General features: G+C 40.2%; 1 protein-coding gene across 2 annotated transcripts in view; it reads left to right on the forward strand.

The window, feature by feature from the left end:
• LOC147302520 (protein FAM184A-like) overlaps positions 1-17,683 on the forward strand; it is a 78,468-nt gene that overhangs the window by 39,725 nt on the left and 21,060 nt on the right. For both annotated transcript variants that reach the window (XM_086282682.1, XM_086282681.1), the window contains exons 13-16: positions 4,691-4,812; positions 5,109-5,259; positions 16,331-16,445; positions 17,499-17,596. In XM_086282682.1, coding sequence (XP_086138808.1) covers positions 4,691-4,812; positions 5,109-5,259; positions 16,331-16,445; positions 17,499-17,596 — 486 coding nt within the window. The remainder of the gene's footprint in view (positions 1-4,690; positions 4,813-5,108; positions 5,260-16,330; positions 16,446-17,498; positions 17,597-17,683) is intronic.

Raw genomic sequence — 17,683 nt, forward strand, 5'->3', positions numbered from 1 at the left:
TATTTGTTTTAGAATCCTGTAAGATGTAAACATACAGAGTGTCAAATTACACAGATTGGTTATCAGTGTCACACTCAGATATTCAGATCTAGACAAATGAACAGAGCGTTAAACTGCAGCTGAGAATATGCAAATTCTATCGTCTTTGTTTTGTTTTGTAGAAAGTGTTGAAAGTATTAAAGGTGCAAATACTGAAGTAAACATTTGTATAAGCATAAAATTAATGTAAAAGTAAGCCACTGATAGCTTTCTAGTCTGTTTTCTTTCTGAATCAGATTTCCTTATAAGGTCATTGCCCCTCAGTGGGCTTCCAGAAGATGGCCAATCAAAAGAGAGTGGGCTTTTAGGGACTGGAAGAGGACGTTTTATGGCTTTATTTTTGATAGGGACAGTGAAGACTGACAGGAAAGTGGCGGAAAGAGAGAGGGGAAGACATGTGGCAAAGGACCGCGTATCAGACTCTAACCCTGGCCGGCCGCTCTCAGCCGTGGGGCATATGGTCGCCTGCTCATTCCAGTGAGCTAAACCGTCGCTCCCCAAGGATAAACTTAGAGCTGTTAGTTTCTGGCTCTTGTTTTTTTGTCTAATGCACCTTGTTACACACACTCAGTCACTTAAACTTAATGGATTAAATCCCAGCTTTTATTTTACCAACTTTCTGGGACTCAGATTTTACTGAATTGAAGTAACCTTTGCAAAAGTCTTGACAGGTTGGGTCAACCAGTCAAGAGTTTTCAGACCCGACACTGAGACTGGCAGATGGTAATTTGCCTCCTGACATAGTAAGTCAGTGTGACAGCCTGTCTCATAGTCTGACAATAACAGCTCAGTCAGTCAAATAAATGTGGTGATTAAAAAAAAAGCCTTCACTGATGACCGAATAGAGAGAGACAGAGAGGGGGGGGGGGACACAGGCAAGGATCGGAGGATAGAAGGATGGGAGAGGGGAAGAACATTTTGAAAGCAGGAGAGCAGGAAATGAGAGTTAACTGAGAAACAAGCGTGGTGCTGAAGGCCAGCTGTGAGATAATGATGATGAGGCCATTATGAGCAGAGTGGGCCTATGTTTGAAAAGAGCCCTGCTGGTGTGAGACGCAGGAAGAGCGTTTGTGATAGAGAGCGTGGCTTACTGGCAGGGGGAGGAGGAGGAGGGAGCGACTCGATCCTTTCATTAAAATTATAGCTATTAATACTGTTATTAATAATAGGGATGATATTTGTATTTAAAGGAACTTATTCATGATAATAAGTCATCAAATGAGAATTTGGGAAGGCTGAATCATCATAGGACTGTACAATAAAAAGGTTTAAAGTAGAACAAAAATGCAGAAAGGGACAGAAAAAGTGTGGAAATGTCTTAGCTTCAGTAACAGGAATTAAAACAACTGTTAATAAAGGCAGAAAGAAGAGTTAATAAGAAGCACAGTGCAGAGAGGCTATAAGAAGAGCGATAATTAAATGAAACTGCAGAATGGTGCTCTTTGAATTCCCACCAGGCTTCTTATTTAAAGGGCTATTTAAAGAGCAGGACTGGGGCAGTAAAAAAGCCAAGCTTGACACAGGATTGTATCCTGTGTTCACACTGAGCTCATTAGCATAGACACAAGCTCAACACCAGCAGAGGCCGGCCTCACAGTAAATTTAGACCAGCTATTGTTTAGCACAGAATGAACCTTTAAGTAGATTACTAGGTTAGGAAAAGTAGAACGAGAGATGGTTTCATTTATACTCATGTTTTATTTCTACCTTAAATACAGAAAGTTCACAAAATTTAAAAAAAAATGTTATAAACTATGATGTCATTGTAGAGATTACATCATGTGTTCCTCAGACAAGCAGCCTGTTGTTAAGTCATGAGTACTTGAGCATGTTTCGTGCTTTCGATGTTGTTGTTAGAAGTTCCACAAAAACAAAATAATTTCATGTTTTTTTTCCAGTATTTCACACAGCGATTGCAAACATGCTGGTTTTATTTTGGATGCTTACACTATTACACTTTGCACAAAGAATCTGAACGTTTGTTTTCAGCAAGTCTCACACATGCCTCCTGATCAGTCTTAGCCCATTTTTCTTTAGTGAATCTCTCAAACTCCTCCAGATTAGGTGGTCAGTGGCAGTTAAGTCAGGGGTTTGTGCAGGACAGTCAGTAACATTCACTTTGGTCTTTGTCGTGTTGAAGACAAAGCGACGGCACAGACCCAGCTTTGCTCCCGACTTTCAGAATCTTCACACATCCTTCGTTTTTCATTGTTCCTTCCACCTTGATGAGATTCCCAGTTCTAGTTTAATCTCATCTGACCAAAGGACATGCTTCCAGTATGAATAGTCTCCTGGTCATCTTTAGCATACTTCAGTCTGGCTTGAAGGCTATTTTCCTTTCCAGAGTCTTTTTTTATTTGATTTTATGAGGTTTAAGCATCACAGAGTTCAAGTAGAACAGTAGTTTGTGCTATGGCTCACTTAAAAAGGTCCGCTTTTAATATTAAGCTTTGTCATTTTGATTTTTTTCTGAAAAAATTCTTCTATTGTGTGCAGAAATGTTTATAAATGCTCTGTTAAAAAAAGAAATTCATAAGGGGGCTAATAGTTTTAACCTCAGCTTTACATTTTCTTGTTATATAGACTCATTTAAATTTATTTTTATTCTTAACAACATATAAATATAGATGTACATTTGTAGTGCAAGATTTATCTTGCGACACTTTGAAAGGCCCCACATGCTGGAGTGAACTGCACCACCCTCACTAACCTCTGATGCAAATTACAGTTAGCTTTAATGTAGGTGGGTAAGCCTTTACTATAGTCTCTGATTTATCAGAAATGAATGATTCAGAATTATAATTATTCAAGTGAAAGTATAATGAAACAAATACAGACTGTTTAGGATAAAGTAACAAGTGAAACATGAGTCATGTCTGTGGGTTTTTTTTTTGTTCTTTTCTTAATTTGCCGTTGAGCCCATCGGTCGCTTTTTGAGAGAAATCCAGCCCACTGTGGCTTACTGAAGCATATATCTTTATTACTATAAATATCTAGTCCCCAGATAACCTGTGAACTGTTCCTAAAAAAGGCTTTTAAATAATGAACAGTAGCTAGTAAGAGTCACAAACACTCAAATCCAACTGGTCATATGTTTCTTCCTGCATTGCTCCTCCAAAAATCATCTCCACTTGTGAGAAATCTAAAAGCACAGATTTTTTTTAAAATCTTATTTAGATTCCCAGAAATGTAAATTGTCCTCACAGTGGATTTAACCACTCATGTGCTTCCCCTTGCAGCTAAACAAGAGAGCTTTTAGCTCTTCTAATGAGCTCATCAGCACTTACAGCCTGCAGCCTCTTCAGCAGCTGGAAACAGCTGACCCGGTGAAGTTTGTTTCTGCCTTGAAACCAGCACATTATAAATGCCCTGTAGCCATGGCATTATAAATGCATGTGGAAGTGGGCATTACAGTATGAGTCATCCAGCTTCAGCTATTGAAATATGGCATCTGGTCAGAGATGCAGACTTGGAGAAAAAAGAAAATGCACTTTTTTACTTTATGCGGCTTTAAACTTACACTGATAGGGCATCAGCACTTTAAAAACACCAAGGTTATTTTAGATATTACCTGCCTGCATTATTATAGATTTTACTCTGAAAGTCTTTTTTTTTACATATTTATTGATTGGGGCCTAAAATTATGTCAAACGAACCAATACTGTTACTAGAATCTGCCACAAGACAGTCAGTCTGATGTCACACTATGATTGAATGGGGTCAGGTTGACAATTATAATTACAAATTCACATTCAATTATTACATTTGTGCTCATCAGTCTTCCTGTCCTATAGGAATATAACCAGAATACAGTCCCTTCAAGTTGTGCTTATTGACAAAGGCTCATTCAGCTCATTTGTGCTCTGAATTAGGAGGCAGCTTTGCCAAGCTACCGGTCAGTGTGTCCAGTTGATCAGTTTATCATCAAGTTTTCTCGGCTACCATTATCTCAGGATGGATGCATGAGGAGATGAGCACTCTTGTTCGCAGTAATCTCAGAGTTCTTTAATTTATTTAAAAAATATATATTTGTTGTTTTCCTGTATTGATACAATATTGCAATTTTTTTGTTTTGTTTTTGTTTATTTGCCGACCTGCAAAGAACTCAAACACAAGCTGTGAAACTGAGTCGTCTTGCACACTGGGGTTAGGGACTGGGACTGGGATGCAGTTATTAGTGGAAGAGGTCACATATTCCAAGACTGAAGGTGGCACTTCACGCTGTTAGCAGCAGCAGTTTTTGTTTAGCTGTAAAAAACAAAATCATTAAACGAGGCCCTGAGATAAAATTACCATAAATTGAAAATCTAAATATCAGATCTGTTTATGTTGAGAATGAGTTAAATTTTATAATCTTGAGATGCTTACATATATAATTTATTTGGTAAACGCTTTTTTGGGGGGGTGTTCATTTGATTTCCCCAAAATGAAGTCTGAGCTCAGCCTGCTATGGGTTTAATATGTATTATCTGTGGCGGTGATACAATAAAACATGATGTCTCCTCAAATGTGCAACTCATAAACAGTGCAGATGTTTCTTACCAACTCAATTGCTGATTTCAGACTAAGATAGCAAAAGAAAATATCAGGAATACTGATAGTGTGTGATTTCTGTTGGAGTTCAAATTTGTGCACCGCTTTGTATTTGCAGGAAGAGATTGAAACCCAGAAGCAGCAGCATGAGGCCAGAGTGATGTCCATCAGAACAGAGGAGAAGCAGAAGATGGACAAGATGGCAGATGACTTGGATCGGAAATGGAGAGATGCACTGCGGTAAAAGAGAGAAAAACAGGAAGCCCATCTCCCCTGATGTCTTTTCTCATTCGTCTCTGTCATCTCACAGCCCTCTTCACAATCACACTTATTATCCCAACAAGTCGGCGTCTCCCCAAAACACTCATGTATATTGATGAGAACGAATAGGAAATGAACACAGTCGGAAGCAAGTTTATAAACGCATGCAATATTTACAGATGTCTTTTAGCAGGACAAAACCGAGCAGCGTGAACACACACGCACACTGAATGTACAATGTAATTAATTTAGTCAAACTTTGTGTCTTTCTGTAGGGAAGAAGTGCGTTTGCTAAAGGAGGAGTTGACCGAGGAGTATGAAGCAGACAAACAGGCGGCCATGACTCAGCTCTCCCAGCAAAAAGAGCTGGAGATGATGGCAGCGAGGGAGGGCTGGCAGAGGAAGGTCGAAGACCTGCTGGAGCAGGTAACGCACACATGCGGACACTGACACGTGAGGGTCCGGCCTGTTTTGGTTTTGTAAGGTTACCACCAGTGTTGGTCAAGTTACTTGAAAAAAGTAATCAGTAACTAAAAACTGATTACTTCCGCAAAAAAGTAATCCCGTTACTTTGCTGGTTACTTATTTTCAAAAGTAATTAATTACTTAGTTACTTAGTTACTTTTTAAAAACATGATGAGGTGATAAAGCGATAGATCTTTCAGCCTAATTTTACTTTTTCTGCATAATCCATCATACAAAATGTAATCAAATGGAAAAGTCTCTTTTTTTTTAAACTTGTTTTGTTAGTTTTAATCTTTTAACTTTATGCATCAAGCAAAAATTTAATTATATGCAACATTCTCTGACTGGAAGAAATTAGTTTAACATTTAAACCTATTTTCTGCACATTCCAGCACATAAAATAAAATATTTTTTTGTGTTTACACTCAGTCTTTCAAATAGATGCAAGTAAAACACAGCAGAAAATAAATAACATCAAAGACTCAGCGGTCCTGTTGCTCTATTTTCACCTGTAAAGCAGGAGTAGGGTAGGCGTAGGTTTACCCTGGTGCAGGTGTGCCGCGGTCAGTTGAAGAATCCGCGAGTTTCTCTGTGAATTTCCCATTACGTCGTTGCGCACTCGGTGCTTGTTTAGGGTTTTTTTTCGCTGTAAAAAGAAGTTTTCTTCCCACGCACAGCGGACACTAATGTTTTTGTCACTTTTTATGGAATCAAACTCACAGTAAGGTCAGTACTTCCACGCTTTAAACGCTGCAAGCTCATACTCTCTCCCGCACTCGATATATGAACATTGTTGATCTGCACACAGCTGTTGTCACGAACGTTGCACTTGCTTACGTCACTGTCATGAGACATTCTCGCAAAAAATCACGGTTTTAGTAACGCAGTAACTCAGCGTTCCTACGGGAAAGTAACGGTAATCTAATTACTGTTTTTGCAATAGTAATCCCTTACTTTACTCGTTACTTGAAAAAAGTAATCAGATTACAGTAACGCGTGCGTTACTGCCCATCTCTGGTTACCACATACAAGGTTTAAGGGCTTTAACTCCAGAAAGCCTGAACCATAAAATAATTACGAGACATTTGTCTGTTTATCATATCTATTTTATTATTAGAGTGCCCTCCAGGTCGTTGTGAACATTTTAATAAACACTGTTAAAACACAGTTAAAATGTTGATTAATTGACTGTATTTATTTTATTTCACAGACATTGATTTAACTGTAAGGCTAAGTGTAAATGTATTGCATTAAACTATGACATATATGGAACTTTGATATTCTGGATCTTTGTTTTCTCTAACCGGACCTCCTTACTTTTTAATTGAATACCCCTGCTGTTCAACATTTCAGTGATGTCAGCTGTAGACATGTAGACATTTCTCCCCAGACATTGATCAGTTTCATTTTTCTGTCTATCAAACCATACCCACCGACTGTGTCAGGAGGAAGTATTCATCCGCTGATGATGAGACGCTCACATAATTGACAGCAGGGCAAGATTTTAACATTGTAGAGACCCCCCGTCAGCTGAGCTTTCATGTTAGCTAGTCACGCACTTCTTTTAATTGGCAGGCAGCAGAAAGAGATCTGACGTTGCTGGATCTTTTTTTTCCTTCTTGTGGTGAGAAGGACATGATTTTTACAGATATTTTTAAAACTGCTTTTTTTTTTTTTTATGTATTTTTAGTGTTTTGAGAACCACAGGGTAAGTACCATTTAGTTTCATCATATACAAGCAAAAGTAGACCTTTATATGGCTGATGGCTCAAAAACTGGGAACGTCACACCAAAACAATCCAGATGGATAAATAGCTCTATAGTAAATATGACTTGCTGTTGACATAGCAACTCTTAAACTCTTATTCTTTTCTTAGAGCTGCCTTACAAACCGACCCCAGTAACTCGTTTACTATGTCAGCTGATGATAACAAAAACACAATGGCAGCCTGAACCAAGAGAAAAGAAAAGGTCATGTCAGTCTGAGAGACGGCGAGAGGCTGATTTGACCAACTTCTTCTTCCATGTAAACGATTGGCTCTCGTCTTATAGTAGTTACTAACCAACGTTGTTAGTATGTTTGACTTTGCCTTTATAGTCAGACCCACAAACAGTAGCTTTCTGAGTTTTCTGTAAACAACCAAAAGCTACAACATGAGGTCGGGAGCACATGCTGGTGATGCTGCAGTCATCACTGTTTGCAGTATGTTATAAAGCATTGATATCACATGCAGGTGAACTCTGTTAGTATCCGGGAATGCAGTTGTTCATTTTTTATGCATTTTTTGTTCTTTGACAAGCAGTTGAAATTATTTATCATTTACTTCAGGTTTCTTGGTCTATTCCAGAGTAAAACTTGATGTAATTCAATGATTTATTTGATAATTGCTTGCGGCTCTTTAGTCCTTAGAGTGCGGCTCCGCGTGGTTTGGGAAAATAAATTAGAAGTATTTAGCTGAAGTGTATTTTATTTATGTTCTTTTTTAAACCTGTACTTCTAAATTGGAAGATTATTGTGATATTGAAATAAAAAAATAAAATTATATTCTATTATTTTTTTCATCGCTCAAAATAAGCTTCAAACTCGCGGAAGCCGGTGTACCCGCCGAAACGCCGTGCATTTATCGAGACTTTCAGCCCCAGGTAGGCCAGTTATGGATCTTCGGATCCACATTATGTCAGCAGCTCCACCGTGAACTATGTTAAAACAAACACCGCTCACGCCTCACAGATGACAGCTTACAGTCCTGCGTAAAGATGAAAGTGACTTCTTACAGCCCCGATCTGCAGACGCTGTGCGCAGAGGTTCAGGAGCAGAAGTCCCGTTGTAAACTTATCACGGCAGACCCGACGATGTTTCCATGAACAGGCTTTTTAGCATCTCTTTATTGACCACTTTTCACACACGGTTGCTGTACGCACACAGCCGGCTGTAGCTTTTCAGTTCACAGCCCGACAACACAACAGCAGAGAGAGCACAGACTTTAAGGCGGCGAGGCGTGATCGCGGGTGCCGCTCAGGTGCGTCGCTTCCCCTGCAGCGGCGCTGCAGACCACGCCCCGCCACACACATTAACCAAGTAAAATACATATTTAGGCAGAATTTTGCAAATATCTATTTTTCATCTTTTAGCAGCATAGAGCTTTTTTTCCAATTATTTTTTAAAAGTCAGGTCAAGGCTCCAAAAGCACAAAGGCGATATAAGGGTGGCACACAACAGTTTTTGTTTGCTGGATCATTTTAGTTCAGCTGGGTGTCTTTCCTTTGGTTATATTTCTTTAAGAGTTCAAAATGTGTTAATTACATAAATAAAAATGTAATTTTCTCTGCAGCACTTCATGGATTTCATAAGCAACACACCTTAGTTGTTCACACAAAGCATAAAGATAAAAAACAATATATACAATGTTATCTTCATTTTAGATGTCACAAAGTATTTGCGGCTCTCAGTGTTTTCTTTTGCGTGGAAACCGGGTCCAAATGGCTCTTTGGTGTTAAAGGTTGCAGACCCCTGACTTAAGGACAGCCTGAAGCAAAAAAGAAAATCCAAATCAAGTCTCACAGGCATTCCTGTCTTTCAATAACTGTGTGAATGTGATTAACAGCAACGCTGTAAATAGCTTCTTCACCTGCTTCACAACTCATATAACTCCCACAGCAACAGTAAATTGGTATGAAAACAACAAAAGCTGTAACAGTGTTAATTTTGTCCCGTCATAGTGAGGTAGAAGAAAAGGAACAGCCTCTTTTTTTTAAACCAGGTTGTCTCTAAGCCATAGTGATGCTTGAATACATACAGGGAGTGCAGAATTATTAGGCAAGTTGTATTTTTGAGGAATAATTTTATTATTGAACAACAACCATGTTCTCAATGAACCCAAAAAACTCATTAATATTAAAGCTGAATGTTTTTGGAAGTAGTTTTTAGTTTTAGTTTTAGCTATTTTAGGGGGACATCTGTGTGTGCAGGTGACTATTACTGTGCATAATTATTAGGCAACTTAACAAAAAACAAATATATACCCATTTCAATTACTTATTTTTACCAGTGAAACCAATATAACATCTCCACATTCACAAATATACATTTCTGACATTCAAAAACAAAACAAACAAATCAGCGACCAATATAGCCACCTTTCTTTGCAAGGACACTCAAAAGCCTGCCATCCATGGATTCTGTCAGTGTTTTGATCTGTTCACCATCAACATTGCGTGCAGCAGCAACCACAGCCTCCCAGACACTGTTCAGAGAGGTGTACTGTTTTCCCTCCTTGTAAATCTCACATTTGATGATGGACCACAGGTTCTCAATGGGGTTCAGATCAGGTGAACAAGGAGGCCATGTCATTAGTATTTCTTCTTTTATACCCTTTCTTGCCAGCCATGCTGTGGAGTACTTGGACACGTGTGATGGAGCATTGTCCTGCATGAAAATCATGTTTTTCTTGAAGGATGCAGACTTCTTCCTGTACCACTGCTTGAAGAAGGTGTCTTCCAGAAACTGGCAGTAGGACTGGGAGTTGAGCTTGACTCCATCCTCAACCCGAAAAGGCCCCACAAGCTCATCTTTGATGATACCAGCCCAAACCAGTACTCCACCTCCACCTTGCTGGCGTCTGAGTCGGACTGGAGCTCTCTGCCCTTTACCAATCCAGCCACGGGCCCATCCATCTGGCCCATCAAGACTCACTCTCATTTCATCAGTCCATAAAACCTTAGAAAAACCAGTCTTGAGATATTTCTTGGCCCAGTCTTGACGTTTCAGCTTGTGTGTCTTGTTCAGTGGTGGTCGTCTTTCAGCCTTTCTTACCTTGGCCATGTCTCTGAGTATTGCACACCTTGTGCTTTTGGGCACTCCAGTGATGTTGCAGCTCTGAAATATGGCCAAACTGGTGGCAAGTGGCATCTTGGGAGCTGCACGCTTGACTTTTCTCAGTTCATGGGCAGTTATTTTGCGCCTTGGTTTTTCCACACGCTTCTTGTGACCCTGTTGACTATTTTGAATGAAACGCTTGATTGTTCGATGATCACGCTTCAGAAGCTTTGCAATTTTGAGACTGCTGCATCCCTCTGCAAGATATCTCACTATTTTTTACTTGTCTGAGCCTGTCAAGTCCTTCTTTTGACCCATTTTGCCAAAGGAAAGGACGTTGCCTAATAATTATGCACACCTGATATAGGGTGTTGATGTCATTAGACCACACCCCTTCTCATTACAGAGATGCACATCACCTAATATGCTTAATTGGTAGTAGGCTTTCAAGCCTATACAGCTTGGAGTAAGACAACATGCATGAAGAGGATGATGTGGACAAAATACTCATTTGCCTAATAATTCTGCACTCCCTGTATGCATGCTATGTATTTGCAGCCTTTAAATAGGTTCTTTAAAGAAAGCCTTTGAAATTAATGCTCCTTCAGATGTTCCAGTAGCTACAGTTCGGGAGATTTTATCTTATGAGGACTGAAGTTAGCTGCTAGGGTCAGAATGAAAGCACTGTAGGAACAGAGCGAGCCGTTTGACGCTGGTTTGGGAGCTCAGACGCTCGTCTGCTTAGACTCATGTAGCCGTTCCTGCAGAGCATACTGCCTCTGGGTAATTCAGAGCTGAGTCACAACTGAAACCTCAAAGAGGCTCGTCCTGAGTTTGCCAAGACGCTGGTGGCTCCAGATAAACATTTTCTGACAAGCTGGAGTCACCAGTGCCAGCTTGGCAACTTTTCAGACGCCCCCAACCAAAACCGTGACAAAAGCAGCTCACGGCAAAACGAGACAAAGTTAAAGAGTGATCTGACTTTAACTCCAACACAAGATACAAGAGATTCTGTTTCACACAAAGTTTTGTTCTTCTTCATAAAATATTTTCGTTTACCAAAGAAAACTTGTCCTTTGGTTTTGAGACATCTGTTTGTGGTCGGCGGCTCTGCGATGGACCTTTGACCTTTGATATAGCTACTGTGTTGGAGTTTCTTAATTACTCCAGAAATCGTTTGTTCTGCAGACTAAAATGTAAATATTTATTTGCTTAATTGAAAAAAATGTGCAAGCTAAGGTGGCAGTTTTCAAAAGAATCACCAAATATCCAAATAAATGATTGCTACCTATTTGTTTCAGCTATAGATATGGTATCATTTTAAGATGAAAGGAAGCAGTCCTCATTGATGTGGCTGTAATAATTAAGATGGAATTTCATAGTGGGCTCTTTAGGGAGCATCATTTCTTATCTGCAGCATCTGCAGATTATAGATGCCAGATTAGGAATCATGTAAATGTGGGTCACAGTATAAAAAGAAGCATTTTAAAGTTATAGTGCCGAGTGGCTAAAAATAAACTTCAAACAATATCACAGATCAGATATCTAAGGAGCTTACACTGTATGTGTACTATATGTGAGCCTCTGCATGTGTGTCTTTTTTTTGCCCTCACAGGGCTGTGTGTGTGTGTGTGGGGGGGGGGGGTTGGTTTAGGAGCAACAGAAAAGATGGCTAATGTGTGTATATGTAATACTGTAATCCACGGATATTATTAAGTGTATATACACTTACCGGAATCTCTTTAAATGTGCTTTGCTAGTACCTCTTTTGATTTCAGATCTGCATTCATTCCTCGCGGCATAATTTCAACAAAGTGCTGGATAAATTCTTCAGAGATTTTTGTCCATATTCACACGACAGCATCACAGAGTTCCTCATCACAAAGGTGCTCTATTAGATTGGGATCTGGTGATTGTGGAGCCCATTTGGGTTCAGTGAACTGAATGTCCAAAAAAACAGTTTGAGATGATTTGAGCTTTGGGTAAATACGCACGTAGGCTGTGGCAATTAAATGATGCCTACCTGGTACTGACGAGTCCACAGTCTGTAAAGAAAATATTCTCTACTCCATTGCACCACGAGCGTCATAAATCATTGATACAAGGCAGGATGGATCCCTGCTTTCATGTTGTACACACCGGTTTCACACCCTACCATCTAAATGTTGCAGCAGGAGTCAAGATTTATCAAAGCAGGCAGTGTTTTCTAATCTTCTGTTGTCCAATTCTGGAGAATTATAACCTCAGTTTCCTGTTATTAGCTGGCAGGAGCGGCATCCAGTGTGGTCTTCTGCTTTAACATTTGCATGTAGAGATGCTCTTCTGCAGACTCACTTGTTACAAGTGATTATTTACTATAAGTGGTTGCCTCCCTGTCAGTTTAAAGCAGTTTGGCCATTCTCCTCGGACCTCTGGTAGATGGTATTGGCCACCAACCAGAGGTAGAGGATTTCACCCAGAGAACTTCTGGAATTGAATTGCTCTGAGTTTGATATGGCCGGGGGCACCAGTACAGCATTAAAGTGAAGTGCAGATAAGCATAATTTTCAAAATCCAAGACCATGCTTTCAAAGGCTACATGAACATCACCTGAAAAAAACATTCCCAAGTAGTTTAATTCATGCTTAAAAGATCCTTTTCAACCCAAAATATTTAAATTTAATTTGAAAGCCCAGTTAGGAATGTTTTAGCTTATCCCCGTAATACTTTCAATCATAGTCTTGCACAAAGATTAACTAGAAAAAACAGCAGACATGCAAGCTGGGCCACTATGAAGACAAAAGCACGAAAGTATTATTACAGTGATCTGCACGGTATTGACCTACTTACAGCTCTGCAGAAACACCAGCCCTACCGGGGGCTCAGAGACTCATCAGTCACAATGCAAAGAGAAACTCGCAGTCCCCTCAGATATAACACATCACGTTGCATTTTAAGGACAAATCTCAAACTGTTCACACATAAGCCATGATTACAACTAGCATCTGTCAGAGTGATAACGGAAATATGATGGCTGTATATTGGTCGATTACCCATTAATAACGCTAAGAATAATAAATTCTCCGCTTTATTTATCAGAGAAGGGGATATTATATTAGATTGTTACTTTCCTGGTGTGGTTTTAAGGCTGTCAGTGCTTCTCTGTGTCTCTGCACCTCTTCTGTATCATCCTTACAAATTCAAGTTATTGTGCATTCAGACAACACCAATCCCATAATTGCATCAACATTCCACCCTCATGGTGTGTACAATTTCTCTTTCAGTCAAAAAGTAATTCCAGTAGCAACTACTGCTCTTCGGCATTTCTTTTGATCAGTGTTAATACTTCATACGCCGACCCTCCAGCCTGCCAGATGCTCAGCTTGCTCAGAACAGCAGAGCAGTGAGCATGGTGGGACTCTGTTCTTGGTTGCTGTGTGATGGATTTAATGGTGGGACAACTGCCATATTGCTGAATTTATTATTTTAATAAATTTCAATACAGATCTAAATTTAAGTAGATGCAGGGCCTTTCCTGGCTAGGAGAGGGTCTTGAGGGGCAGCTACAACTGTCAGCACAATTAGTCTAAAAGTAAGGGTTTGTTTTTCCAGGAAAACCCCTGTGATTGATAGGGTAGTTTTGTTTATTAACTGGAAATGAAGATGCATACCAAATCCAATCAAAATGTTTCCCATTTTTTCAGAAAATCAATTGTGATTTAAAGGTACAGCCATTAATTTTAAGCATTTACTTTTCTTCTGCTACATCAGAGTAAACAGACTAATAAAACATGGTTAATGCATTTGTTCTTTCCATACCAGTCTGCCACAATCACTTATTGTCTGCAGATTAGACAAGCAACTGGCCCATCTCCAGACAGCTGACAACTGTTATGGCTAAACAACAACAGCTAGTTACAAGCTAACGCAGGGGTGGGCAACTCCAGGCCTCGAGGGCCGGTGTCCCTGCAGGTTTTAGATGTGTCCTTGAACCAACACAGCTGATTTAAATGGCTAAATTAGCTCCTCAACATGTCCTGAAGTTCTCCAGAGGCCTGGTAACGAACTAATCATGTGATTCAGGTGTGTTGACCCAAGGTGAGATCTAAAACCTGCAGGACACCGGCCCTCGGGGCCTGGAATTTCCCGCCCCTGGGCTAACGTTACATATGTAATGTTTGGCTCAAGTGTCCTAAAAATCACACTTTCCCTCTGATAAAGAGTTTGATTACATTCTCACATCGTATCAGCGTTCAGTCATGACGTTCCTGAGTCCTTAAAAGTTGCAACCATTACAAAGACAGTTTCAACAGTTGCTAACAGAGGCTAACAGCTAACAGTGGCAAAAAGGACCTCAGTATTGCTGTCATTATTCACAACTGAGCTTTTTTGACTCCATATTGGACTCCTTTCACAAAGTTTTATAGCCTCTTCCAGAGTAAATAAAGATAGATGCTTCTCACCCGGCTTTGACAGCTGAGGTAAACAGTGGACTGACAGCCTTCCACAGGAGCAAAGACATGCCGGCCGGCTGCATCTCTTATAGCATTCAGTCTCAATTGAATGTTTTTGATCTCTCTTGGCATGTTTCATTGCCAGTGTCAGTGTTATTTCTATTCTAAAGTTAAAAACAACAAAGTATCCAAAGTCTTTACAAGTTAGTTAATGAACAAGCAAGATATAAAAAGAAGCAAATATGATATATTGTGACAACATAAAAAAGCTACAGTGGCTATCCTACAGCAGCCACAGTAACTAGGATTATGCGCTTGAATTGTGAGGGTACAAAAACAGACCCCAGTTGCCTGCAAAATCTGCAATCTACTGACATTTGGCGCTGAATAATTTTACTCACTAACTTTAAAGAATTGCCAAGACTCAACAGGATGAAAAAATTGAATGATTTCCCTTTTGACTGTTTTGTGCAGACACACTAGCAGATGTAGTTAAAAATCACCCCTGATGTCCTGAATTTTTGATTAACCTGTTTCAGTGAAGCCATTTATGCCTTTGCTGCCTTAGCCTCTCATGTTTGATGGACGTGGCAGCTACATGTGCTGTTAAAGTAGAAAAAGACATTCCTGAAAGCCCTTAAGTGAGCGCAGGTCCCGTGCGGTATTGTGCGCCTGGGCGGATGTGCCGTCGTTATCTATAATGACTTATTTTTCATTAAGATATTTTCATTACCAGGTCCGAGCCCGAGGCTCCAGTTTGTGCGAGCCAAAACTTGTGCGCTTGGGATTGTGTTTAATTAAGTCACAGAGGGCTGGGTGCATGTTTTTGCAAACAAGGTCGCTTAAGGTATTTCCACATTGCTAATCTCACACATCCCATTATTTTGCTGTAAATGTAAAAATGATTAGTTGGAGTAGACAGAGAGGATAAACTGTGCAGGCCATCTTTTTTTATCCGATGTAGAACCTCAGAAACTTCATCCCAGCCCTGCTCCTCATCCTCTCATTTTTAAATCCATCTTACCTTACACTTGCTAATGTGGTACTTCTTCAGCACTAAACCCTGCGGGGGATTTAACTGCAGCGGCTCAGAGAAAGAGTGGCATGTGAAGGGCCGGAGGCGTCTGGCTGAGAGAGTTCTGCCACTCACCGGCAGTTAGGCCTCTGATAGCTGCAGTATCTCCTCGAAACAAAACACTTTGGCGTGCTCTGATGGGGCTTACGCTTGTTGGCTTTTGTTATTGGGCCGTGCGCGCTGTCACTCGTCGTCGTGACGGGCTGTCAGCTCATTGACACGAGTGGAGAAATCTTCATCCGCAGCCCTGAAGTGGTTTTATTACATCTGTGTGTCAATATCACCACCAGGGAGTGGTTGTTAGAAAAAGGGGGAAAAACCTAGGCTCTCTCCCTGGTTAAGAGCGATGCATTGGAAAAAATATAGTGGAGCAAAAGAGAGAGTTTTTTAATTAAATGTGTGTGCTCTGTTAAGTGAGTTGCTTCTTTCCTGGAGGTATGTCTTCCTTGTAAATTAAATGTGATGTCGCCGCACAGTTGGAGATAGAGAACCACCTGGAGAGAGACACAGTGTTGTCCCTGCAGTTCAGCCTGTAATTACTGCTTCTATCGGATGTGGGCACGCTGACCTGTTAACATTTGCTTTTAATCTAATTTGTTCTGTCTTGTTACTTTTTTCTTTTTTTTTTTTTGAATAAGCCTTTGCTCATTATAAACACCTAAACACCATATTTTTACTACTTCCCCCTTTACGTCCCTTTTTCCTCAGATCTCTCTGCTGAAACAGTCCCTGGAGCTGCAGCTGTCTCAGTCTCAGTCAGCTCTCCAACAGCTGCAGTCTCAGTTCAACCAGGAGAGAGAGCTCCTGAGCCAACAGCTCAAAGGTATGCACGCGCTTCCTCCACGTGGCGACTGCGGCTACAAGCTGCCGCTGGAGTTTCAACATTTCATCCTAAAATAACTTTCTTAAAGTAGCGATTTTGCATTTGTATGTGATTTTAACTTAAAAACTTAAAAACAAGAGATTTTTTATTTTTTGATTATGGGAATTTGAAAGAGAAGGAAGGTTGGAGCTGTAACAGCCAGTTTGAGCTGTTAGATGACGAGTTGCAGTCTGACAAGTTTTATCAGGGGAAACCTGCGTGCCTCTAAATCAGCCATTCCCAAAGTCAAGAGTGCTGCAGCCCACTTAAAAACCTGAAGATCCATTGGGGCCACCCAATCTTAAATCTTCACTCTAATCAGAATCCATGAGAATGTGATGTATTCCTCGAAAAATGTCTTAAAAATAAATAAACCACACAGGAGGATGTTGGCTATAAATTGCTAATGCTACCTAGTCATATGCAAAGTGGTAAGGCTAACTGGGACATAAACTTTAATACAGGGGAAGTAAATTTAGGTCAAAATATAGTAATACCACCTCCTATTTCCTGTTTTAATTCCATATTTATATAACTACATTGATATAAATATGTAACTGTGCATACTACTAATTTCAAGTTGAATTTCTGTTATTATTGCAGCCAAGCAGCCATGAAGGGGGCCACTGCTCCCTTAAAAACTTTTGGGAATCACTGCTTCAAAACATCCATGAGGGAAATAACTGAATTCACAGCCCAGGATGTTCACTAGCATGAGATCGTCAGCATGTCGAGACAAATCATGCTGCATTGCACTGTACCACTGCTGAAACCGATTTTTTATTTTGTTGTGAAGAATAAATAAAAATCTGAAATGTAACCTAAATATTTAATACAAATAGTCCGAGCATCGAGTGTGTAAATATTTTGTTGTCACCTTCTGTTCAGCGGCGCATCTCCTGCCGCTGTGCGACTGGCTCAGATTGTCATATTGCCTTATCGTGTCAAACAGAATGGAAACACGTCTGCTGTTGATGCATCTCAGTGTACACGTTGATATCTCTGTGTTTGCAGAGATGCAGAGAGAACATCAGAGGAGAGAGCATCGATTACAGGAGGCTCACTGCTGTGCCCTCAGCACCATGGAGGAAGCCAGGCAGCACCAGATAAGAGTACGACACACACACACACACACACATATTTGCAAGCATGTAGGTTTGCATCGGTTGTCTTGGGATTTGTCACATAGTTGCACGACA

The sequence above is a fragment of the Aulonocara sp. 'chitande type north' Nkhata Bay genome, linkage group LG23, assembly GCF_057382095.1.
Source record: "Aulonocara sp. 'chitande type north' Nkhata Bay isolate Kocher_YH1m ecotype deep benthic linkage group LG23, A_spYH_male_GT1.1, whole genome shotgun sequence".
Lineage (NCBI taxonomy): Eukaryota > Metazoa > Chordata > Actinopteri > Cichliformes > Cichlidae > Aulonocara > Aulonocara sp. 'chitande type north' Nkhata Bay.